At 60.3% G+C, this 23,619-nt stretch overlaps 1 protein-coding gene across 5 annotated transcripts; it reads right to left on the bottom strand.

Moving 5' to 3' along the window:
* On the bottom strand, positions 1-23,619 carry ITGB4 (integrin subunit beta 4). 5 transcript variants are annotated; one of them, XM_038741980.1, is made up of 40 exons: positions 23,506-23,619; positions 21,296-21,412; positions 20,660-20,742; positions 20,279-20,380; positions 19,779-19,983; positions 19,339-19,435; positions 19,076-19,247; positions 18,133-18,396; positions 17,233-17,322; positions 16,677-16,799; positions 16,060-16,224; positions 15,628-15,704; positions 15,327-15,529; positions 15,100-15,203; positions 14,814-14,909; positions 14,517-14,652; positions 14,198-14,320; positions 13,357-13,463; positions 11,791-11,824; positions 11,304-11,495; positions 10,770-10,873; positions 10,484-10,542; positions 9,775-9,798; positions 9,334-9,482; positions 8,678-8,857; positions 8,451-8,599; positions 8,140-8,338; positions 6,513-6,670; positions 5,765-5,945; positions 4,605-4,742; positions 4,285-4,467; positions 4,065-4,196; positions 3,038-3,271; positions 2,797-2,943; positions 2,051-2,200; positions 1,682-1,870; positions 1,008-1,163; positions 755-919; positions 436-564; positions 1-335 (listed from the first exon to the last, which is right to left on the bottom strand). In XM_038741980.1, exons 2-40 carry the CDS (start codon positions 21,363-21,365, stop codon positions 196-198), a joined length of 5,409 nt encoding a protein of 1,802 aa, XP_038597908.1. In that variant the 5' UTR covers positions 21,366-21,412; positions 23,506-23,619; the 3' UTR covers positions 1-195. The 5 variants fall into 5 exon arrangements, with proteins under 5 accessions (XP_038597908.1, XP_038597912.1, XP_038597909.1 ...); XM_038741984.1 differs by lacking the exon at positions 2,797-2,943 and adding an exon at positions 3,605-3,772 and having other exon boundaries at positions 6,513-6,667; XM_038741981.1 differs by having other exon boundaries at positions 6,513-6,667.

The raw sequence follows: 23,619 nt of genomic DNA, 5'->3' as shown, positions 1-23,619 counted from the left end.
AAACGTTTATTAAGTGCAAAGGAGTGGGCAGTGGTTCCAGGTTTTTGGTTAAAGACGCATTTGGGGGTTGGTGGGGGCGGCTTGTTTCCCCCCTCCTCCAGGTAGGGACCCGGGGGCCGAGGACTGCAGGGAAAGGAATCTGCAGGAGAATACCTGAGGCTTCCCCTGCCCCCAGTCAAGGGCTGCGGTTGGGACTTAGGCCTGGTAGAACTGGCGCTCCGTCTGCTTGGTCAGGGTCCCGCTGGAGGTCAGCGTCCGGGACACGAACTCCTGGGTCACCTGACGGGTGAGGGTCCCGCCAGCCTCCAGCCCCATGGGGCCCAGGGTCAGGCCGTCTGCGGAGAGGAAAGAGCGGTGGGGAGCATGGGTGGGGAGGCTCGTTCCCCCCGTCCCTTACCCGGGGCGGGCTCCCTCCACACCGGTGGCCCCCCTCACCTGTTAAGAAGGTTTCCAGGGTGGTGGGGTGGGTGGTGGAGTTGGTGAGGAGGCTAGTGCTGAAATCCCCGGGCAGTGTGCACAGCTCCTGGCACAGAGTCTGCTGACCTCCCAGTTGGGTGAAGGGTCCTAACGAGAGGAGGGCAGGATGAGGGGTAGGTCCTGGCTGCTGTCGGTGTCTCTCCCCTCCCCTGATTGATCAGTGATGTTCGTTTGGTGGTGGGGCTGGCATCGAAGGGTTTGCAAACTGCCGTGGGCCCTGCTTGCTGCCCCACCCACAAGCCACACACACGTTTACATACTCCCACCCCCCCCAGACCTCCATCCTGTGACTCGATGGTGATGACGCCCTCACGCTCGGGCCCAAAGCCCTGTGTGGTCTTGGCCTGGACCTTGAACTTGTAAGGGACATTCTCGCTGAGGCCCGGCACGATCAGCCGCATCTCCGCCTGGTCCCCGTCCACCTGGAACGTCTTGGAAGACCCTGGTCGAGGTCGGGGGCGGTGGGAGTCAGGGCCACTGCCCCGCCGCTCCCGCCCTCGCCCCCTCCCACCCCCGAGGGCCGGGGCTACCTCCTTGGCGGGCCATCTCACAGGTCACCAGGTAGCCCAGAATGTCGCCGTTGGGCCGCCGGGGCCTCTGCCAGCTGAGCTGCAGCGAATCGGGGCTGAGGGCGGTGAACACCAGGGGCCCCGGGGCACTGGGCGTGCTCAGGGTGAAGGGCGAGCCTGTGGACAAAGTGGGCAGGGGGAGCGGGGTGAGGGAGAAGAGCCGGGTTTGGGGACGGGGCTGCCGTCTGCCTTCATCCCCTGCCCTGGCCCCACTCCTGTGTCCCTCCAAACAGCACCCTGACTCACCCCCTAACAGCTCCTTAGCCCTAATAATTGTAGCATTTGTTAAAAAATTTGTTGGGCCAAGCATGGGGCAAGATAAAAGAGTCTGGTCTGCCAGTCCCTATCCCACACAGGGTTCACAGTCTTAAGTGGGAGGAAGAACAGGTATTGAATCTACATGTCAGATGAAGAGAGTGAGGCATGTGGGAAGTCAAATGACCTGCCCAGGGTCACTCAGGAGTAGGGCCCTTTCTACTAGATAATATTCCTTTGGGTGGGGAGAGAGAGAGAGAAGTGTGTGTAAGTGTCTGTTTCCATGCCACCTGCAGATCCTTTAGTCGACGCCTGCTGGAGGGGCTAAAGCCCCCCTCCACCTCTCCTGCTTAGCCGGGCAGGATGGGCAGCGGGCTCACCTGGCATGGGGCAGAGGGGGCTGTGCGGAAGCACCTGGGACTCGATGGTGATGACCCCCTCGCGCTCGGGGCCCCAGCCCTCCTGGCTCTGCGCCTGCACCCGGAAAATGTAGGAGTGGTTGGGCACCAGGTCTTCGACCACAATGGATGTCTGGGCCGGGTTGTTGATCAGCAGCTCCTGGCTCTCTCCTGGGCATAGAGGGATAGAGTGGCGTCAGTCAGGTCTGGTCCAGGTGCCCCAGTGGGGAGGAAGGGCAGTGGTAGAGCCAACCCTGGTTGAGGGGGGTCCAAGTAGGAGTGGGGGCAGAAACCTGGGCTTCCCGCGGGGCTGGCTCCCCCCACCCAGGTCCCCTTCTCCGGTGCCCTCACCTCCTCCCAGGAGCTGGTACTCCACCCGGTAGCCCCGCAGCTCCCGCTCGCACTGTGGCTCCTGCCAGCTGACCTTGAGGGAGGTGGGCCCCAGGGCGGAGAAGACCAGGCGGGTGGGCGTATCGGGCAGCCCCGGGACCAGGCGCGACTCTGGGGATGGAGGGAGACAAGGCCTTAAAGGATGTGAGGGCCAGGAGGGGCAGGGAACTGCTGCAGAGCTGCTGGTTGGGGGGCGGCAGGTCCGGGCCTGGTCCCCCGATCTGTGCTGGCACGGCAGGCCTGCGCCTGGGCCCTGGCCGTGCCCCTCGGGACCAGGGTGGGCGGCAGAGACTCACCCTGCAGCGCCCGGTCCAGGCAGTGCAGTGCCTCCCGCACCTCCTCAGAGTGAGCACGGGTCCGGCCTGGCCCGACCCGGCCTGCGCAGAGAGAGGGGCCAGGGCAGGGACGCCTGGTCAGCCAGCCGGGAAGGGGGGGGACCCGGCTTCCTGGCCGGCCTGAACCGCAGGCCGCATGCCGTGCCCCCGAGGCCGCTCTGCAGCAGTCCTGCCCCCTGCCTGGGACAGAGGGTGGCATTGTGCGGTGCCGGTGGTGCCCGTGAGGGTGATCGGCCTACATGGGCGGTGGAGGGGTGAGAGCGAGCTGTCACGAGTCACCCCCTCCCCGCCACCGCAAACACACAGCATGACAGATGAGTAGACAGACCAATGATATGTGGGCAGCCAGGCGGACACAGAGGCCGGGGGTACCTAGGCCCCAGCTGGGCGGCACTGGCTCTCCGGCCAGGACAACTGATTCTCGGAAGTCACCGGAGAGCGAGAGGCCCGTCCCCCGGGCCCAGCTTTGGGGCAGCAGTGGGGGTCTGGCCCTCCCAGCCCCCCAGGTGGGAGGGAGGCCTAGTGTGGGACAGAACAGAGAAGAGGGTGAGGGGGGGAAGGGGTCCGTCGGGGAACGAGGCGAGGACCGAGGGCGGGCCGGGCCGAGGCTTACCATGCGAGGTGACGGAGGTGAGGGTGGAGTAGTCTCGGGGCAGGGTGGGACAGCGCTCGGTGCGGGACAGTGAGTGGTAGTCGCGGGTGAGGGTGGAGACGCTGCCCAGGATGGGGTGGGGTCCATGCGGGCTCAGGTGGGTGCCGTAGCTGGAGGTGCTGCTGGTCATCATCCTGTTCAGGGAGTGGGCACTGCCCGGGTAGATGAAGTCCAACCGGCCGTTCGCCAGGTGCTCTGTGGTGGGGGAACGGGAGGGAGGTCGGACTGGGGGACCCTCGGGCTGGCCTCAAGCCCTGCCCAGAGGGCACAGCCCTGGGGGTCCTGTCGGCCTGGCACCCGAGCGAGGTGCCACCAGCCCCGCCCATGCTCCCACCACCAGCCCGGGCAGCGAGAGCTCCGGAGGGGTGGGCAGGGCAGACCCCTCAACCCAGCCAAAGCATCTCCCCTTTGGCACACGGGGGGCACACGGTGCTGGTGTGTATGTGTGTGCACGTCCCAGTGTGGTGCTGAAGGACTGTGTGTGTGTGTCCACGTGTGTTGTTGGTATGTGTCAGGGCAGGGTTTCACCTGGGGGCGGCCCGGGCGTCACGCTGCGGGGGAGGCTGCCGTCCGTGTCGGAGGAGAGGCAGCTGCTGCCGGACAGGCGGGGGATCAGCTGCGCGGGCAGCTGCCAAGTGATGCGGCGGAGGTCCAGCTCCTCCCCCAGCAGCGGCACGAACTGCCAGCCGGAGCCGCCTTGGGAACAACGGAGGGGCAGCGTGGAGACGAGGGTCCGGGCCCTGGCACACCCTCAGACAGAGCGCCTGGGGTCAGACGTCCTGGCCCCAACCCGGGACGTTCTGGGATCCTGTGCCCCGTGGGCCCATGGGGTGTGTCGGTGTGCATGCGTGTGCCCAGTGTATGCATGTGCCTATGTGGCTTGGGTTCGTGTGCGTAGGTATGTGTGTGTGTGCGCACCTGGGCCCCCGGGTGTCGGGGCCGGGCCTCCTGCTCCCAAGACCCGCCTCCGCCTCCCCCGGCACTGTACCGGTGTCGTCGGAGACGCTGGGCCGCTGGCTGCCAGGGTGGGAGCGCAGGACCTCATCGCTGTACATGAGGTAGCTGTCGTTGCCCTCTCTGTCCTGCGCGTCCACGATGGGGATGTCGGGGATGATGGGGACTGTGAGGAGAGGGGCCCGGGTGAACGGTGGCTGGGGGCCTCCTTCCCGCAGCCAGGCCCGGCCCACCCCGGCCGGCCGGTCACTCACTGGACATGGGGCGCTTGGGCTGGGTGGCCAGGTTGATGGTGGCCTGGCGCTCCGGGCCCCAGCCGGCCCCGTTGCGCGCCTTCACCGTGTAGCGGTACGGCTGCGACTCCCGCAGGTTCTCGATCAGCAGCATTCGCTTTTTGGGGGTGTCCACCAGCACCTTCTTCAAGGGCCCGATGGGTCCTGGGGGTACAGCACCCGCGCGGGGGATGGCGGGAAACACCTCTGAGCGAGGAGCCGGAGGAGGCGGCCCGACCCCGACCCCCTGGGGTTTCTGGGACGGGGGCCGTCCGTCGTGGGACGGGGAGGAGGGTCCTTACTGTTGTCGTCGTCGACCAGGCCGTAGCAGACCTCGTAGGCGGTGATCTCCCCGTTGGTCTCGGCCGGCTCGGCCCAGCTCAGCTGGGTGACGGTGGTGGATACGACATTGAAGGCCAAGCGGCCGGGCTCGCTGGGCACTGGGGGGGCGAGGATGAGAGCGAGAGGGAAAATCAGTCCAGGGAGTAAAACACGGTCTCTCTCTCCCCCGGGGCCAGGCTCTCCTCCGGCTGACGCCTGGCCTGCCCCTGTCACAGCACCATCTCCGGGACCGGAAGGCCCCGCCGGCCCACCCGGTCACATCACCGTGTGCAGACCCCTCCTCCAGGACCCTTCCCCGGCAAATCCCAGTTCCAGCTCTACTCCCCAGGACTTCCTAGATCAGTTTATGCTTCAGTCTTCTCTGTCTATCTACTTGCCTGCCTTCTCACCAACTCTCCTGCCAGTTCCCAGCTCTCTCTCTTCGCTCCTGCCGAGAGTACCTCCTCAGCATCCCTCGCTCTCAACTCCCCTGCCTCCGAGCAACCTCGCTCACACTGTGCCCCACCTGGAATTCCCCATCTCCTCCCTCACCCCAAATTCTCCCAACTGCAGATCTCTCTGTTCAAAGCCCTCCGAAATACCACCTTCCCCTGGAACCCTTCTCCAATTCATTCCCCTTAGGTGCTCACACCCTCTCTCATGTATGTGTATAGATTGTACTCTCCCAAGTGCTTTTTTTAAATGTTAGGCGCTGTGTGCCAGACACCGTTCTAAGCACTGGGGTAGGTACAAGCCAATCAGGTTGGACACAGTCCACGTCTCACATGGGGCTCACTGTCTCAATCCCCATTTTACAGACGAGGTAACTGAGGCACAGAGAAGTGAAGTGCCTTCCCAAGGTCACCTGCTTCTTCCACTCACTTCCTCTGTGTGTAAATCGTTTGTGTGTGCCTGTTTCCTACTAATCTGGAAGCCCCACAAGGGCAGGGACTGCATCTTCTACCATTATGTAACTCGCCCCAGTGTTAAGTGCAGGACGCTGCACGCAGTAAGTGTTCAGAAACTACTGCTGATCAGGCAATCAATAGGTCGACGCCTGGGGCAGGGCATCTTTCTCTCTGCCCAGCCCTTCCCAAGGGGCCGGCCCGGGTTCGGCCGCCGGGCAGCATAGGAGACTTACCCTCCTCATTGGTGCGGCAGGAGATCTTGTGGCTGTAGGGCCCCTCGCCCAGTGGTCCGAAGGCACACACCTTCATCTCATAGTCGCAATATGGGTACAGGTTGCTGAGCTCCACTGAGGGGACCGGGCAGTCCAGGAACTGGGCATCCAACTCAGAGTCTCCCTGGATCCAGTATTTGACCTGTGCCATGGTGGGGAGGAGGGGCAGTCGTAGGTGGCGGGGGGAGCAACAGACTCCCCCTCAGCCACCCCCAATGGCCTGGCATTCCTGGCACCAGAGACGCAAGGCCAGGCACGGTGTGAGTGGAAGGAAGGCCCGGGCTTTGAGGGCACTGTGACCACGTGGGCATGGCTGGCACCCGGTGCCCCCTAATAATAATTAGGTAATCGTGGCATTTTTTCAGTGTTTACTATACGCCAAACACTGTGTTAAGTGCTTGGATAGATACAAGATAAGCAGGTCGGACACACTCCCTGTTCCACATGAGGCTCACCCTCTAAGGGGTAGGGAGAACAGTTATTTAACCCCCATTTTGTAGCTGAGGAAACAGAGGCCCAGAGAAGTTAAGTGACTTGCCCGAAGTCACAAGCTGGGCAAGGGCCGCGGGTCAGAACCCAGGTCTCCTGATTCCCAGGCCCGGGTTCTTTCCATTAAGCCACGTGGCTTCCCTGTGCTGGGCTCTGGGGGCACGGCTGACTCCCGGGTGGCACCCTCTCCGAGTCCCCGGGACCCTCTCCGCTGCCTCACCCTGTAGCCGGTGGGCTTGCCGGGGGGAGGCAGCCAGTTGAAGAGGATCGTACGGGAACTAGAGGCCTGGGCGTTGAGGTTCTGGGGCACCCCCAACTCGCCGGGCTGGGTGGCAGAAGATAGGGGCGGGCCGAGGAACTCCTTAATCTGCGAGTCTGCTGTGGAAGAGAGCATGGCCAGGGCAGTCACACGACGCACGCAGCTGCTCTCCCTGTGGTTCAGGGAGAACTGCCCCTCCCTGGTCTCCCCAACTCAGAGTCCCAGGGGCCGGGGCTTACGGCGTGGCTTTGCTCCGGTTGGGCTGGGCAAGCAGACGGGAGGAGCGAGGAGCCCAGAGGCAACCCGCCCCACGGGGCCCTATAATTCTATTTATTTTGATGCTGTTGATGCCTGTGTACTTAATTAATTAATGGTAGCATTTATTAAGCGCTTACTACGTGCAAAGCACTGTTCTAAGCGCTGGGGAGGTCACAAGGTGATGAGGTTGTCCCACGGGGGGCTCCCAGTCTTAATCCCCATTTTACAGATGAGGGAACTGAGGCCCAGAGAATTAATTAATGGTAGCATTTATTAAGCGCTTACTACGTGCAAAGCACTGTTCTAAGCGCTGGGGAGGTCACAAGGTGATGAGGTTGTCCCACGGGGGGGCTCACAGTCTTAATCCCCATTTTACAGATGAGGGAACTGAGGCCTGGAGAAGTTAAGTGACTTGCCCAAAGTCACACAGCTGACAATTGGCAGAGCCGGGATTTGAACCCATGACCTCTGACTCCAAAGCCCGTGCTCTTTCCACTGAGCCACGCTGCTTCTCTTGTTTTGTTGTACTTGTACTTGTTTTGTTGTCTGTGTCCCCCTTCCAGACTGTGAGCCCGTTGTTGGGTAGGGATTGTACAGTGCTCTGCGCACAATAAGCGCTCAATAAATGCGATTGAATGAAGGCCCTGCGCCTACCCTGCGCCAGAGAAGCAGCGTGGCTCAGCGGAAAGAGCCCGGGCTTTGGAGTCAGAGGTCGTGGGTTCAAACCACATGTCCGCCAATTGTCAGCTGTGTGACTTTGGGCACGTCACTTCACTTCTCTGGGCCTCGGTTACCTCATCTGTCAAATGGGGGTGAAGATCGTGAGCCCCACATGGGACAACCTGATCACTTTGTAGCCTCCCCAGCGCTTAGAACAGTGCTTTGCACATAGTAAGTGCTTAACAAATACCAAAATTTATTATTATTATTATTATTATTATTATTATTATTACTACTACCCTGGTCGAGGCCACCAGGGGGAGCCAGAGACCCAGCTCCAGTAGAATAATAATAGTATTAGTTCGTTCATTCATTCAATCGTATTTATTGAGCGCTTACTGTGTGCACAGCACTGTACTAAGCGCTTGGGAAGTACAAGTTGGCAGCATAGTTAAGCGCTTACTATGTGCCAAGCACTGTTCTAAGCGCCGGAGTATATACGAGGGGATCAGGTTGTCCCATGTGAGGTCAAAGAGGCCCAGAGAAGTCAAGCGACTGGCCCAGCTGACAAGTGGCGGAGCCGGGATTAGAACCCGCGACCTCTGCCTCCCAAGCCCGGGTTCTTGCCACTGAGCCCCGGGGAAGGGGTCTCGGCGGGCGCGGCGCTCACCTCCCTGTCCGATGTAGACGGTGGCGGAGTGGGGTTCGCCCAGCCGGGTCCCGTGCTTGGGGTGGCTGAGGACCAGGCGGAAGCGCGGAGGGCCGCGCAGCAGCGGGTCCGTGTCCCGTGGGTCCAGCAGCTTGATGTGCACCTCCTTCCGCTCCTCTCCGGCCTGGAACAGTAGCTCTCCCTCGGCCGGGATGTAGTCCTGCGGGGCGGGCCGGGGCGGGGGGCTCAGCCTCGGGCCGCACGGGCCGGGCCCCCGCGCCTCCAGCCTCCCGGGCCTCCCCACGGGGCTCCCCCGGTGCGGGGCGGCCTACCCGCTGGGCCTGCGCCGTGTCGTCCTGCGTGCGGTAGGCCACTTGGGATTTGCCGTTGTCCAGGACGCGCCGGACCACGGGGATCCGCACCGTCTGGTCCGTCCGGCTGAAGGTGTACTCCGGACGCTCGAAGGACACCACCCCGGTGGCTGCAACGGCGGCGTGGGGCCGTCAGCCCCCAGCCCCTGCCCTGGAGGTCCCCCGGCCCTCTCCCCCGCCATCCCGACCTTGCTCCTTGATGATGGTGATATGGACCAGACGGCGCCCGATGGTGGCGGTGCCCTCGGGTACGTCGATGGCCTCGACCAGCAGCTCCTTCTCGTCGTCATCTTCTGGGCGGATGAAAAGCGGCACCCGGACGTCCACCAGCTCCACGCCCTCCTGGAACTCCACCATCCCCCGGGCATCTGGGGGGCAAGGGCAGGCCGTCCGTCAGCATGGGCGAGGTATGGGCCGGGGCGGGTGTATGTATTTATTACTCTTATTTGTACATATTCATTCTATTTTATTAATGTGTATAGAGCTATAATTCTATTTATTCTGATGGTATTGACACATCTACTTGTTTTGTTCTGTTGTCTGTCTCCCCCTTCTAGACTGTGAGCCCGTTGTTGGGTAGGGACCGTTGCCAACTTGTACTTCCCAGGCGCTTAGTACAGTGCTCTGCACACAGTAAGCACTCAATAAATACGATTGAATGAACGAATGAGTGAATGTGAGCCCGTTGTTGGGTAGGGACCGTCTCTATATGTTGCTGATTTGGACTCCCCAAGTGCTTAGTACCGTGTTCTGCACACAGCAAGCGCTCAATAAATATGATTGAATGAATAGAGGGAGGGGGGCCGCTGGGATGCCAGTGCCCGCCCCAGGCTGGGCCCCTTACCCTGGTCAGTGGCAAGGGTGTAGTATCCGGGGGCCACCTTGAGGTCTTGAAAAGAGCCCTGGTCCACCTGCTTCTCGGTCAGCTTCAGCAGGTCCGCCTTGGCGGAGCGGGGGGCCACGAACGCCGTGTCCACGATGGTGTGGTCCTGCCTGAGCTCGGGGACGAGGGCAAGAGTTGGGGGGGGCCGCCTGGCCGGCCCCAGTCGCCCCCCCCTCCTCCCGCCTGCCCCCCATGTGCCTTTGCTCTTTCCTGGGGAGAGGAGGGGCTGAGATGCTACTGGCCCAAGAAACGAAAGGGAGGGAATTTTTCATCATTAAAATCCTTGCCCGGGGACAGTCCCTCCCTCAAGGCAAAGCGGTGGCCGTGGCAGTGACCAGCAGGTTGGGGGGGGGACAGAAGTGACCGGGCGGGGGTCGCACCCTCTTCTGACAACCCACTTACTTCTTGCCGGCGTTGGGCTGCTGCCTGAAAGGAGACAAGAGGGTTGGGTGAGTTGTGCCTTGGTGGGGAGTGGGGCAAAGCCTGGCACAGGCTGATCGCTTTCCACGGGGCAACCCCAGGACTCAGTGGTACCCCACCCTGGTTGGCAAATGCCAGGCTGACCTGGGCATCTCCGCTGAGTGTCCCAAGCCCCCTGTGCACAGAGCAATCAATCAATCAATCATATTTATTGAGCGCTTACTGTGTGCAGAGCACTGTACTAAGCGCTTGGGAAGTACAAGTTGGCAACATATAGAGCCAGTCCCTACCCAACAGTGGGCTCACAGTCTAGAAGTGGCGGGGGGGGGAGCACTGTACTAAGCACTTGGGAGAACACAGTATAACAATGTAATGGGCACATTCCCTGCCCACAACGAGCTTTTTTTAAATGGTATTTGTTAACCACTTACTATGTGCCAGGCACTGTTCTAAACCCTGGGGTATATACAAGGGAATCAGTTTGGAAACAGTCCACGTCCCGCATGAGGCTCACCGTCTTAATCCCCGTTTTACAGATGAGGTAACTGAAGCACAGGGTCACACGGTAGACAAGTAGCAGAGCGTACAGTCTCCCCCCAACCTAGGTGCCACCCACGGGATCCGGGGTCACGATGGCGTAATATAACGGGCTCGGGCCTCAGCGAGATGGGTAGTGGGGTTTGGCACTCACCGAAACTTTGTCTGCTGGAACTTCTGAACTCCAGGGACCTGCCCGTAGACCTCACTGAGCTGTGGTGGGGCGGGGAGGGGAGAGAGATTGAGTGGGGCCAATGAGACCATCACCCGGGGCAGGGCAGATGGGCGGTTCCCATGCCAAGGGCTTCTGCTGGAGGAGCCTGCCAAGACCAGACAGGAGATCCTGGAGGTGGCCGTACCCATCCCGGACCCACCCTAAGGCTCCAGACCCCGCTCCGCCAAGGACCCTTCAGCCACTGTGCCCTCTACCCTGCCCTTACCTTCTCTTCCACCTCCTGGCGCAGCTGGTTACACTCACGGGTGTCAGGCTTCAGCAGGTTCTCGGTGCAGAGCCGGGTGAGGCGCAGGGAGAGATTGTACAGAACTGCAGGCAGAGTGGGGATGGAGTAAGGCGTCATCAGTCAATCAATCAATCAGTCGTATTTATTGAGCGCTTACTGTGTGCAGAGCACTGTACTAAGCGCTTGGGAAGTCCAAGTTGGCAACATCTAGAGATGGTCCCTACCCAACAGTGGGCTCACAGTCTAGAAGGGGGAGGCAGAGAACAAAACATATTAACAAAATAAAATAAATAGAATAGATAAATAAATAAATAAATAAATAAATCAGTCCCGCGGCGGATGCCAGAGTGGCCATGTGCAGGGGAGGTGCTGGCAAGGCGACCCAGTGGGGAGGGGCAGATGGGTATATTAGGCAGCCAGTACAGTGCTCTGCCCACAGCAGACACCCAAGAAATCCCACTGATGGACTGATTGCCGAGGGAGGGAAGCCTCCGGGTAGGGAGCGCCCCTCACCCAGGTCCTGTGGTTTGGTGTTAGCGGCGTGGCTGGCCAAGTTGGCGCGCTGTACGTTGTTGGCGATCTTCCAGCGGACCGTATCGCGGCTCTTGAGGTTCCCGCTGCGCAGCAGGGGCGTGTCCAGGTGGTCGGAGGCCATGAGGTTCTCCCGCAGCATGTAGTGGTCCTCCTTGAAGCCCACCATGTGTCCTGGGGGAGGGGGAAGCAGGGGGCCGGCTCAGGGCCCGCACCACCCCCACGGTGCCCGCGGCACTCAGCGTCCAGCGGGGGACTCCCCCCAGGATGCCCCTACCCACGGTTGGAGACAAGTCTGTGGCTTAGGATCCAGGGATCTTCCCGTTCAGACCCCCTCTGCCCCTGACACAGGAGGGCACCCTGGGTGGCATCCCTAATCCCTGCCTTGCCCTGCTTTGGGCTTCCCATCCAGCCCTCCCGTCCACCCCTCCCGTCGCCATGCCCCCCACCCTGCCCTTCCTGGTCTTACCTTTGTTACAGCAGGGACAGAGGGCCAGGCAGGCCTAGGAGACAAGAGCAGAAAGGATGGTGGGGGCTGGGGCCAGGAGCGGGGGCACTCCCAGAATATCCCTCGGGTGCCCAAGGCAGCCTTCCTAGCAGCCCTCCATGCCCCAGCGTCACCAGCCTCTCCCCTCCTTCTTGCCAGTGCCCCAGTCTGGAACCCCCTCCCATCCCCAGTCCACCAGATCTCTGCCCTCCCCGTTCCTCTCCCCATAATAATAATAATAATAATGGCATTTATTAAGTGCTTACTATGTGCAAAGCACTGTTCTAAGCGCCGGAGAGGTTACAAGGTGATCAGGTTGTCCCCCGGGGGGCTCACAGTCTTAACCCCTATTTTACAGATGAGGTGACTGAGGCACAGAGAAGTGAAGTGACTTGCCCAAAGTCACACAGCAGACAATTGGCTGAGCCAGGATTTGAACCCATGACCTCTGACTCCAAAGCCCATGCTCTTTCCATCGAGCCATACTGCTTCTCCCCCTCCCTCTTGCCGGTGACCCGGTCTGGAACCCCCTCCCGTCCCCAGTCCACCAGATCTCTGCCCTCCCCCTTCCTCTCCCCATAATAATAATAATAATAATGGCATTTATTAAGCGCTTACTATGTGCAAAGCACTGTATTAAGCGCTGGGGAGGTTACAACGTGATCTGGTTGTCCCCCGGGGTGCTCACAGTTTTAATCCCCATTTTACAGATGAGGTGACTGAGGCACAGAGAAGTGAAGTGACTTGCCCAAAGTCACCCAGCTGACAGTTGGCTGAGCTGGAATTTGAACCCATGACCTCTGACTCCAAAGCCCGTGCTCTTTCCATTGAGCCATACTGCTCTCCCCCCCCGCTTTTGCCGGTGTCCCAGTCTGGAACCCCCTCCCGTCCCCAGTCCACCAGATCTCTGCCCTCCCCCTTCCTCTCCCCATAATAATAATAATAATAATAATGGCATTTATTAAGTGCTTACTATGTGCAATGCACTGTTCTAAGCGATGGGGAAGTTACAAAGAGATCAGGTTGTCCCACGGGGGGCTCACAGTCTTAATCCCCATTTTCCAGATGAGGCAACTGAGGCACAGAGCAGTGAAGTGGCTTGCCCAAAGCCACCCAGCTGACGACTGGGCGGAGGGGGATTAGAACTCATGACCTCTTGACTCCACCGCCCACGCTCTAAGCGGCGTGGCTCAGTGGAAAGAGCACGGGCTTTGGAGTCGGGGGTCACGGGTTCGAATCCCAGCTCCGCCACATGTCTGCTGTGTGACCTTGGGCAAGTCACTTCACTTCTCCGAGCCTCCGTTCCCTCATCTGTAAAATGGGGATTAAGACGGTGAGCCCCACGTGGGGCAACTTGATCACCTTGTATCCACCCCCGGCGCTTAGATGAGTGCTTTGCACACAGTAAGCGCTTAACAAATGCCACCATTATTATTATTATTCTTTTCCACTGAGTCACGCTGCTTCCCCATCCTCTTCCTCCTCCTCCTCCTCCAGGAAGTCTTCCCAGATGAGCTCCCACCAGCCCCGCGCCCCCCGGCCCCTGACCTTGCAGCAGGGGCAGAACTTCCAGCAGAGCAGCAGCAGCAGCGGCAGGAGCAGCAGCAGCAGCAGCAGCAGGGGGACCAGCCACCAGAAGGTGGCCGGAGGGCAGTCTGCGGACAACAAGGCCAGCTTGGACTTCCCAAGCGCTTAGTACAGTCCCCCTCACACAGGAAGCGCTCAATCAATACGATGGAACCAATGAATGAACAAGGCATTAGGCCCGGGGGCCGTCCCGGACAGCGGTCCATACTCTAGAGCTCCATGCGGGTGGGCGATGCGTCTCCCAGTTCTGTTGTCTTGTACTCCCCGAAGCGCTCAGTACAGTGCTCCGTAAACAGTGAACGCTCGATAAATACGACTGATTGGCCCAGGGTCCCGTCCCAGCTGCTCTGCCCGTGGCATCGTAGTAACTTGCCTGCCCCCCTGTCTGACCCTTCTGGGCCGGGGGGCAGCCAGGGTCTGAAGGGGACGGGTGATGGGAGCCAAGGAGAGGGTTGGGGGCTCCGCCCTGCTCTTCCCTGACCTCCTTCGGCCCGGGGTTTGGCATTAATAATAATGATAGTAATAATAATAGTATTTGTTAAGCACTTAAAATGTGTGAGGCACTCTACTAAGCGCCGGGGTGGGTACAAGCAAATTGGGTTGGACACGGTCCCCGTCCCACGGGGGGCTAACAGTCTCAATTCCCACCTTAGAGATGAGATGATTGAGGACCAGAGAAGTGAAGCAACTTCACCAAGGTCACACAGCGGACAAGTGGCGGAGCCAGGATTAGAACCCGTGACCTTATGACTCTGCACCCCACCCCCCATCCACAAGCCCCCTGGCAGAAGGCCTCACCCACCCTTGTTCTTGTGCACTAGGACGGTGTCGTTAGGGCCGGGGACCCCGTCGCTGTCCACCGTGTAGCTGTAGGTGCAGTCGTCCTCCTCGTCCCGGAACGAGCAGTACTCCGTCACCTCTTCCGCTGCGGCCGCCGGACACGAGAACACCGTCAGCTCGGCCCCCGGCCGTTCCTCGCCCCTCTCGGCTTCTGCCCCTTCTCCCTGCCCCCCAGGGTCCAGCCCCATTCCTCGGCCCAGCATGGGAGACCCGGCCATGCCCGGGCAGGCCGTGCCCGGGGGAAGGCAGACCGGGGACAGGGGGCCAGCAGGCCGCGGTACCTTTCTTGAGCTCGTCCACCATCTGGACCTGGAAGCTGCAGGATTGGCAGTTCTGCCCCTTCTTCTGCCCGGTGCCCCAGGCCTTGCACTGCACACAGGAGCGCAGGTCCTCACAAAGCCCCAGCAGCATCCTGTCCTGTTCAGAGAACGGCGGGTGCGGGGATGCGGGACAAGGGGTCAGGAGGTCCGCCTTACAGGACCCCCACCCACAGGGGCAGTGTCCGTGCCAGCCGTGCCCATTTTTCTTCCCCCTCTCCAAGCGGGGCCCACCCACCCACCCCCAGGGCCCGGTCTCACTGAGTGCTTGATTTCACAGGTGGAGTCGATGTAGGGCGACACGTGGTCACACTGGCAGCGCCCACACTCACAGCGGCCGCGCCCGTTACAGAGGCCCTGTGGGGAGAGGGCTTGGCTAGTCCGCCACCTTCCCCGACTCCCAGTCCAGGCCAGCCCGGCCGGGCCTGGGTGGCCGGGGGCAAGTTCCGAGGGCAAGTCTGACCAACCCCACTCCTCCCGGTGGCCTCCCTTTCTCCCTCCAGCCATCCCCCACCCCCAATGCCCTCTGGCTCTAACCCCAACTGACCCCCTTGCTGTCGATACAGGTGGCGTTGCTGAGGGGGCACTCGCAGCTCTGGCCCGTCCAGCCGCTGGCACAGACGCACTGGCCCATGGAGCATCGGCCCCGATCTGCAGGGGCAGCAAGAGCACGGCACCGTTCGCACCCCGAGCCTCACCTCCCTACTCCCCCTGGGAACCGAGGCATCCCGAGGTGCGGGCCCCCCAACCCCCGGGCCCTCCTCCCCGGCGTACCGTTGCAGAGGAAGCCCGAGGCCCTGGGGCACTGGAAGTTGTCAAACTGGCAGAACTGGCCCTCGTAACGGCCGTCTCCGTAGCAGATACAGTGCCCGCACTGGCACTCTCCCCGGCCCGAGCAGGGCTGGGAATCCCCCTCCTGCACGCAGGGCTCCGTGTCGCTGAGCGAGCCTGTCGAGCAGTTGCAGGTCTTTCCACTCCTGGAAGGGAATTAGGAGCCTCAGACCGGCCCCCAGGGGCCAGCATATGTGTGCACGTGTGTGCACGTGTGCAGCGCCCCAGGCAGTCCGGCACTCACCAGCCCTCCTTGCACAGACAGTGGCCACACATGAAGTCCCCGTGTTGGTTGCAGCGGACCGAGTCGGGCTCCTTTTGCTGCAATAACAATAATAATAATAACAATAATGGCATTTATTAAGCACTTACTATGTGCAAAGCACTGTTCTAAGCACTGGGGAGGTTACAAGGTGATCAGGTTGTCCCACGGGGGGCTCACAGTCTTAATCCCCATTTGACAGATGAGGTCACTGAGGCCCAGAGAACTAAAGTGACTTGCCCAAAGTCACACAGCTGACAATTGGCAGAGCCGGGATTTGAACCTATGACCTCTGACTCCAAAGCTCGGGCTCTTTTCCACTGAGCTACGCTGCTTCTCGTGTCATTCTCGTGCAATGACACGAGGGCTTCCCGCGGGCTTGGTGGGGGGGGGGTCCATCACCCTGGCCCATACCTGCTCACAGAAGCACTTGTCACAGATGATGCCGGTGTCGACATAGAGACCGTCGGAGAAGGACGGCTTGAGGTGGATGATGCCATTCCGGTCGCCAACGGGCAAGTCGCACACGTGCTTCCCGTCCACCGAGTCCACCGCCTGGAGCATCACTTCATAGGTTCCCTGGGGGCACAGTGAGACCATGCTGGGGGCAGGGATGAAGTTGGGAAGTAGCTGCCCTGCCCGCCCTCGATTCCTCTCCCGGGAGTAGGGAAAGCCCCACAGGGACCCGAGAGGCAGGATGGGGCCTGGCGGGGTTGGGCGCTTAGGGGCTAGAAAGGGGGGGTTCACGGACTCAGGGTGAGCCAGCTATGCACTGCCTGGATGTCCCCACCCGACCCCCTTGCTCCTGGGCACCAGGTCTTCCCCCAATCCCTCCCATCTCACGCTACCCCAGAAAGAACAATCAATGAGGCCAACAATCCCTGACCCCCGGACTCCCAGAGACCCCTTGGGTACCCCAGCACCACTCTCCCCCACCATACCCCATCCCCAACTCCCTTCTCCACACCTTCCAGCCGTCCCGCCATCCCCCACCCCCCACTCCCTTCTTCACACCCCCCAGCCGTCCGTACCACTTCCCCTCGCTTGATGGAGAAGGAGCCCATCTCCGACTTCTTGTAAACTTTAGAGGAGACCTCGGATTTCAAGCCCCGGGGTGTGTTTAGGGCACGGATGTCCATCTGGGAGCGGATTCGCTGCGGGAGACCAGGGAGACGCTGGAATGGGCCCACCGCCCTCCTCTCCCTGCCCAGGAGACAGCGCTTGCTTCTTCCCCATCATTTCATTTTCTGGTTCTAGTCAACGCTTACACAGTGCCGAGCGCTGGGGTACATAATCAGTCCCCCTTCTCCCATGGGGCTCACGGGCTATGAGGGCTAAGAGGATCACCTCCCCATTTACAGAGGAGGAACCTGAGGCTCAGTGAGGGTAAATAATTGGCCCAAGGTCTGGGGCTGGAGCTGGGACAAGAAACCAATTGTCCTGACTCAGGGGCCGTGCTCTTGGTAGAGGAGCCTCGGGCTGCGGTGGGCAGCTTGCCCTCTGGCCTTTTTTGCCATACCTCCAACAGACCCCCGCTCCTGCACCCAGCGGGCCACACCCCAGTGGACCCCAACGGCCCCCGCTTACATTGAAAGCGACTCTCAGCAGCTCCACGATATTGGACGAGTCTTCCTTCAATTCATCCACTGCCGACACAGGGAAATACTTGTGCAGCTTCTGTTAGGGCAGAGGGCACGCCGGCCGGCCAGGCCTCAGCTCAGGGAAGGGGCTGGAGGGGGAATGCAGCTCCCGCGCTATAATTCCCAACCCCTCACCCCCTCCCTCAGCCCCACTTGAGTCCCTGCTAGCCCCCGACGTCCATACCTGCCCTGTGGCACCAAGCCCTAGTCTGTAGCCACTCTTTCCCAGTCTCTTTTGCGAGCTGTTCCTCTGCCTCCCACCCCCTAACTGTGGGAGTCCCTCAAGGCTCAGTTCTGGATCCCTTTTTATTCTCCATCTACACCCACTCCTTGGGAGAACTTGCTGGCTCCCTCGGCTTCAACTACCATCTCTACCTGTCTCTATATGCTGCCAACTTGTACTTCCCAAGCGCTTAGTACAGTGCTCTGCACACAGTAAGCACTCAATACGATTGAGTGAATGACTCCCCACAGCACATATGTATCTATCTGCATATATCTGTAATTTCTTGTTTTATCTATTTGTATTAATGTCTGTCTCCCCCTCTAGACCGTGAGCTCGTTGTTGGGTAGGGATCGTCTCTATATGTCGCCAACTTGTACTTCCCAAGCGCTTAGTACAGTGCTTTGCACACAGTAAGCGCTCAATAAATACGATTGAATGAATGAATAGCTGTAATTTATTCTTGTGCGTCTCCTCCTCTAGGCCATCAGTTCCTCGAAGGCAGGTATGGTATCTATCAACTCTGCTGTCTTTTACTTTCCCAAGCACTTAGCGCGGTGCTTTACGCACAGCAAGAGATCAATAAATACCACTGACGATCACGATTGACAGATTGACCGGCACCTGATAGTAGCTGTAGGAGTAGTTGGTGACGGCGAAGATGGGGATGATGTTATTCTGGCCGAGCAGGCGCACCAGGGTGGGCACGGAGGGGTAATCCTGCCCCCGGAACTGGGTGTAAGTACCCGTGGCGTCCAGGTGACAGTTCTCGTCATTGCGCTTCATGATGCCCGCCAGCACGTTGGCACCGTCGCCCTCGTAGTGGAAGGCCGATTCGGTGGAGAACACCAGCAGGTGGGTGCTGTCTGGGCGCCAGCCGATGTCCTTCTGTAGGGTGGTGGGCAAGGGGCGGTCGGGGGCTGTCCGGTGCCCCCCCCGTCCCCCTCAAAGGAGATGTACATAATAATAATGATAATAATCATGCCAGGCACTGTACTAAGCGCTGGGATGGATACAAGCAAATTGCGTTGGACACAGTCCCTGTTCCATGTGGGGCTCACAGTCTCAATCCCCATTTTACAGATGAGGTAACTGAGGCACGGAGAAGTGAAGTAACTTGCCCAAGGTCACCCAGCAGACAAGCGGAGGAGCTGGGATTAGAATTCCTGACCTTCTGAGACCCAGGTCCGTGCTCTATTCACTACGCCATGCTGCTCCTCAATTCATTTATCAATCCATCATCAATCGATCACTTGCCTTGCCCTCCCGTGCCCGTGACCCTGGAGGCTCTGGGAAGAGGCACTTCGGGCCTCTTCTGGACTGCAAACTCCCCTCTAGACTGTAAGCTCCTGATGGACAGGGAATGTATCTATCAACCCACAATGCTTAGAACAGTGCTTTGCACATAGTAAGCACTTAATAAATGCCATTATTAATTAATTAATTAACTCTGTTATACTGTCCTCTCTCAAGGGCTTAGTACAGTGCTCTGTATCCAGTAAGTGCTCAATAAATTTGATCGATTGATGGATTGGCTGGAGTCTCTCCCGGCGTCCTGGCGGCTCACCGTGCACACGGCCGTCTGCAAGATGGCATCGAAGCCGCCCTCGGGGGCGTCCAGGTTGCCAGAGATGCGTTCCCTGTGCAACTTGTTGCGGAATTCCTCCAAGTCGCTGGTCAGGCTGATGACATTCTTGAAGGAGAAGGGCGGGTCGCTGTTGGGCCAGGGCTCCCGCAGCCTGTGAGGAAGGGGCGGGGAGTGGGGGGGTCAGGTCGGGCCTGGGCCCCACCCCCGGCTCCTTCCCCCCTCCCAGGGCCGCCCTCACTGACCGCTCTGGCCGCATGTCCGTCTGCGGGACGCTCACTTTGTCCACGAACTTGCCGAAGCCGATGGTGTAGTCGTTAGACATCTCCTGTAGGACCTCGGCTGGACGGGCCAGGGGGTTTCGGTCAGCCCAGGGAGAGCAGAGGGGGCATCTGGGAGCCTCCTCCAGGAAGAAGCCCGAGGGCCTTCAGCCCCAGAGTCCCTCTCTTCCCCTTCCTGCAGATCCACCCTGGCTGTCCCCATCCACTTCCACTTTATCTCGAGGTCCCCTCCTGCCTCATTCGGGCCCCTCCCTGCCTGTCGCCCCTCACTGTCCCTCCTGTTCCGTCAGCCGGGCCGCCCCACCAGACTGCGAGCTCCCAGAGGGCAGGGATTTGACCTCCGCTGTCTCCCCCGTCTCCGGCCGGCCCGCCTGCCCATCCTCGGTGAGGACAGACCCCCGTACCCAGGTTCCGGCCCATCTTCTTGAGGTTGTCCAGATCGTCGGACATGGAGTTGGAGAAGTCCATGAGGATGTAGAGGTCCATGGGGCTCTCCTTCGGCTCGAACACCTGCAGCTGCAGCTGGCGTTCCTCACCGGGCCGCAGCCACAGTCTCGCCCGCTGCGGGGACACTTGGCTCCGCTTCAGGGACACGTCGATTTTCTCTTCCTGAGGAGGTCCGGGTCCGTTGCTGCCTCTAGGCCTGCCCGTGGGGGTCCTTCCCGGGGGCTGCTGCCCATGGGAGCCCCGCCCAGGCAGGCTGGCATCCCTCCCTCCCTCAGCAAAGTTCGGACCGGAGCCGAGCCCTCCCTCGCTGCCCGGCCTGTGCCCGCCCCCGGCAATCGCACGGGGAGGCTAGGGGGCTAAATAGGGTAGGTCCTATGCAAACAGCAGTGTGCCCAGCCTGGGGTCTCCCTGGAGGTGGGGAGGCAGGGTTTGCTGCCCCGGGGCCTCGCCCTCTAACCTCCATAATGTAGTAGCTGCTCTCCATTGTCAGCACGCCGGCCTCCCCGCAGCCCGCGTCCTCCAGCTCAGCCCGCGTGTTGCAGCGATGACCCTGGAACCCCTGGCAGGGACAGAGAGGGGAAAGCACTTTGGGCAGGGCCCTCTGCCCACGCTCCCTTGTCGAGCTTCTCCCCGGCCCCTGTGACCCTAGGTTTCCCTCACGTGCGGCCTTGACTTTCACTTGGGACCACCTCCACGGATCTCCCTCCTCAGGAGGGCCCGGGGCCGGCCCTCACCTCCCCCAGTCCTTGTCTGTGTGGATGGGACAGGAGGGGCTTAGGCAGAGGGCTGGGATGGGGGCCGGAGACAGGCAGTATGGGGCAGGGGGCCTGACTCTCACCTCGTCCGTGCAATAGGCACAGTCCTTGTCCAGACGGATGCATTCGGTGCAGCTCTTCACCGGGGTGGACCTGCAGCGGTTGGCTGAGAGGGTGCAGAGGGCCAGTGGGTGAAGGGCGGTGGGGTGAGTGGGGCCAGGGGTGATCCCGGGGGCAGGTAATTTCTTTATATTAATGTCTGTCTCCCCCACTGGACTGTTAGCTCACTGTGGGAAGGGGATGTGCCTGTTTATCGTTACACTGTACTCTCCCAAGTCCTCAGTACAGTGCTCTGCACACAGTAAGTGCTCAATAAATACGATTCATTCATTCATTCGCATTTATTGAGCGCTTGCGGTATGCAGAGCACTGCACTGAGTGCTTGGGAAGAACAAGTTGGCAACATATAGAGACGGTCCCTACCCAACAACAGGCTCACCGTCTAGAAGGGGGAGACAGACAACAAAACAAAACATGTGAACGGGTGTCAAGTCGACGGAACCAATGAGTGTATGAATGAAGTGTGGGTGAAGGGAGATGGGAGGCAGGCCGCCAGCCAAGTGGAGGGGAGACTGTGGGAGTGGCTGGAGGGCGAGGGTACCCTGGAGGACAGGGCAGGGGCACCCTGAGAGCAGGGCCTTGGGTGGGGGAACGCTTACCTTGGCAACTGTAGCAGAGCCAGGCCCAGACCAGCAGTCGGAGCTGTGCCCCCAGGCACTGCCCACCCATCCTCTTCCTCCTGTAACCAGAGCCCGGGCTCGGGCACGGGGGAATTCCTGAAAGGAAATTCCAAGTCTGGAACCTCCACACGCAGGAGGAAGAGGCTGAGGTTGGGGGGGTTGGAGTGGGGGGCCGGGGCAGCCCAGCTTTGCTTCTTCTGTCCTTTCACTTGATACCCACCTAGCCACAGCTTGGCCTGGTGTCTGTGTGTGGGTACATGTCAACCCTTTCTCCTACATCAGCCCCACCTTCCCAACTCACCAGGGAGTACTGCCCACTTTGCCTTCCGCTGATGCCCCCGTTCACACCCTCTGCCCCAAGGTAACAGGCAGTGCCCGGGGAGCCCAGGGACAAAAGCACCACCAGATAGGGAGGAACCAAGTCAGATAGGGAGGAACCAAGTATCCGATTTGTTGGGAATCGGGTCCAGGACCTCCAGAACCCCGGGTTCCTAGTAGACACATGCGCCCCTTCACCCTGTCCTTCCCTCCCCAGCATCGCCATATCTCCCTCCACTCCTCTATTGTCCCATACCATCCCCAATAGCTCCACCCAATCTCACATAAACACCCACCCACAGTCACCTAGTTAGTCACAGGGCCCAACATACCCATTTCCCAAAAGGGAAAACCAAGGCGTACAGGACACCCAGCGGAGGGATTGCGAGAGAAGCCAGGCCCCCACTGCCCCCTCTGCTCCTGCCAGCTGCCTTCATTCATTCATTCATTCAATCGTATTTATTGAGTGCTTACTGTGTGCAGAGCACTGTACTAAGCGCTTGGGAAGTACAAGTTGGCAACATATGGAGATGGACCCTACCACACAGCGGGCTCACAGTCTCGAAGGGGGAGACAGACAACAAAACATATTAACAAAATAAAATAAATATGTACAAATAAAATAGAGTAATAAACATGTACAAACATTTATACATATATACAGGTGCTGTGGGGAGGGGAAGGAGGTAAGTTGGGGTGGATGGGGAGGGGAGAAGGGAAGAGGAAGGAGGGGGCTCAGTCTGGGAAGGCCTAAAAAGAGTGAAACAGTCAAGTCTATGTACGGGGAAATGGATAATCTTCACCTAAACCTCAATTCCTGCTTTTTTCATGTCCTAGAAAATGCTGCAGAGACCAGTGTGTACCAGGAGTCTCTCTGCCTTTGGCCACCCGCAGTGGGCTCCGCACAGCTGAGGTCCAAGGAGGCCACAGCCCAGTCTAGGACCTTGTCTTGGGCTGGTAGGGGCCCAGAGCCCTGTCCTGGGGCTGGCAAAATGACCATGAGCAACTCTTAGGTGGGTACACAGAAACTGCCCCTGTCCGTCCCTACAGGGGTAGCCCGTGCCATCACTGGGCCCGGCATTAGGGTCTAGGAGGGGTGCAGGCACCGCCCAGACCTGGGCTCCAGAAACCTACCCCTCATGCCCCCCACTAGCCCTTCTTTTTCTGGGCTGGACCCAGTCCGCCAACCTTTCCTGCTGCGGCAGTCCCTTCCCTTGGCGAACGGGGCAGAAGAGGACCCGGGGACCACGGCAGTACTCGGCCTTAGGCACACGCTCAGCCCAACCTGGCCCCCAGGGCCCAGCCCACTTCTCCCCACCCGACTCCTGCCCTGGGGGTCTGGTGCTTCACCCAGGAAGTGCCCTGCCCTCAGACACCCTCTCCGGGCTGGCCCAGCGCCCAGCCATGCCATCCGCCCACCGCTCCCCAAAGTCAGCCCCGCCACGTTCAGTTAGGTAAGCAGGAAAGGGACCCTCGACCCCCGCCCCAAAGACTCAGCTGCTGCTGGTCCACCCCTCCCTGGCACAGCCCTGGGGAGGGCAGGGCAGGACCCACCCTGTGCCCTCTCCTTCCAGGATCCTGGCCTTTGACCCCTTCAACGCCTTGAGCCAGGGGCTGGCAGCTACCCTTGGCCCAGGGAGAGGCCACCTGGGGGCCGCGAGGCCCCAGGAGGGGCCGGGAAAGAGGGCAAAGGGCAATTAGAGGGACCGTCCCTTCTCAGGCCCATCTGAATAGCCTCTGCCCACAGTAGACAAACCCCACCGGGGTGGAGTCAGGGGAACCACATGCCCAGGGGGACAGAGTCCCCCCGCAGCCGCCCTCCTCTGCCCCTCGGGTACCGTTGCCCAGCGTGGCCCTCGACCCGGACATACCTGTGCACGAGAAGTCCGCCTCTTCTACTCCGCCAATCTACCCCGCTGCCCAGCACCGCCGCTGCCGTGGCTGGGTGTGCGTGTGTGCAAGCGTGTTTGTGTGTGTGTAGCTTG

The sequence above is a fragment of the Tachyglossus aculeatus genome, unplaced genomic scaffold (genome assembly GCF_015852505.1).
Source record: "Tachyglossus aculeatus isolate mTacAcu1 unplaced genomic scaffold, mTacAcu1.pri SUPER_34, whole genome shotgun sequence".
NCBI lineage: Eukaryota > Metazoa > Chordata > Mammalia > Monotremata > Tachyglossidae > Tachyglossus > Tachyglossus aculeatus.
The sequence above is the reverse complement of the archived record's forward strand: the minus strand, read 5'-3'. Positions and strand labels throughout refer to the sequence as shown.

What these genes read in the sequence shown, in the direction of transcription:
- ITGB4 (XM_038741984.1), bottom strand. Translation starts at nt 21,365, where the DNA reads ATGGGTGGGCAGTGCCTGGGGGCACAGCTCCGACTGCTGGTCTGGGCC. An exon ending in CCTAGTGCACAAGAACAAGG is followed by an intron (nt 13,464 to 14,197) that starts GTGGGTGAGGCC and finishes TGTTGTCCGCAG; the next exon opens with ACTGCCCTCCGGCCACCTTC. An exon ending in CACCCTTGCCACTGACCAGG is followed by an intron (nt 8,858 to 9,333) that starts GTAAGGGGCCCA and finishes CTTGCCCCCCAG; the next exon opens with ATGCCCGGGGGATGGTGGAG.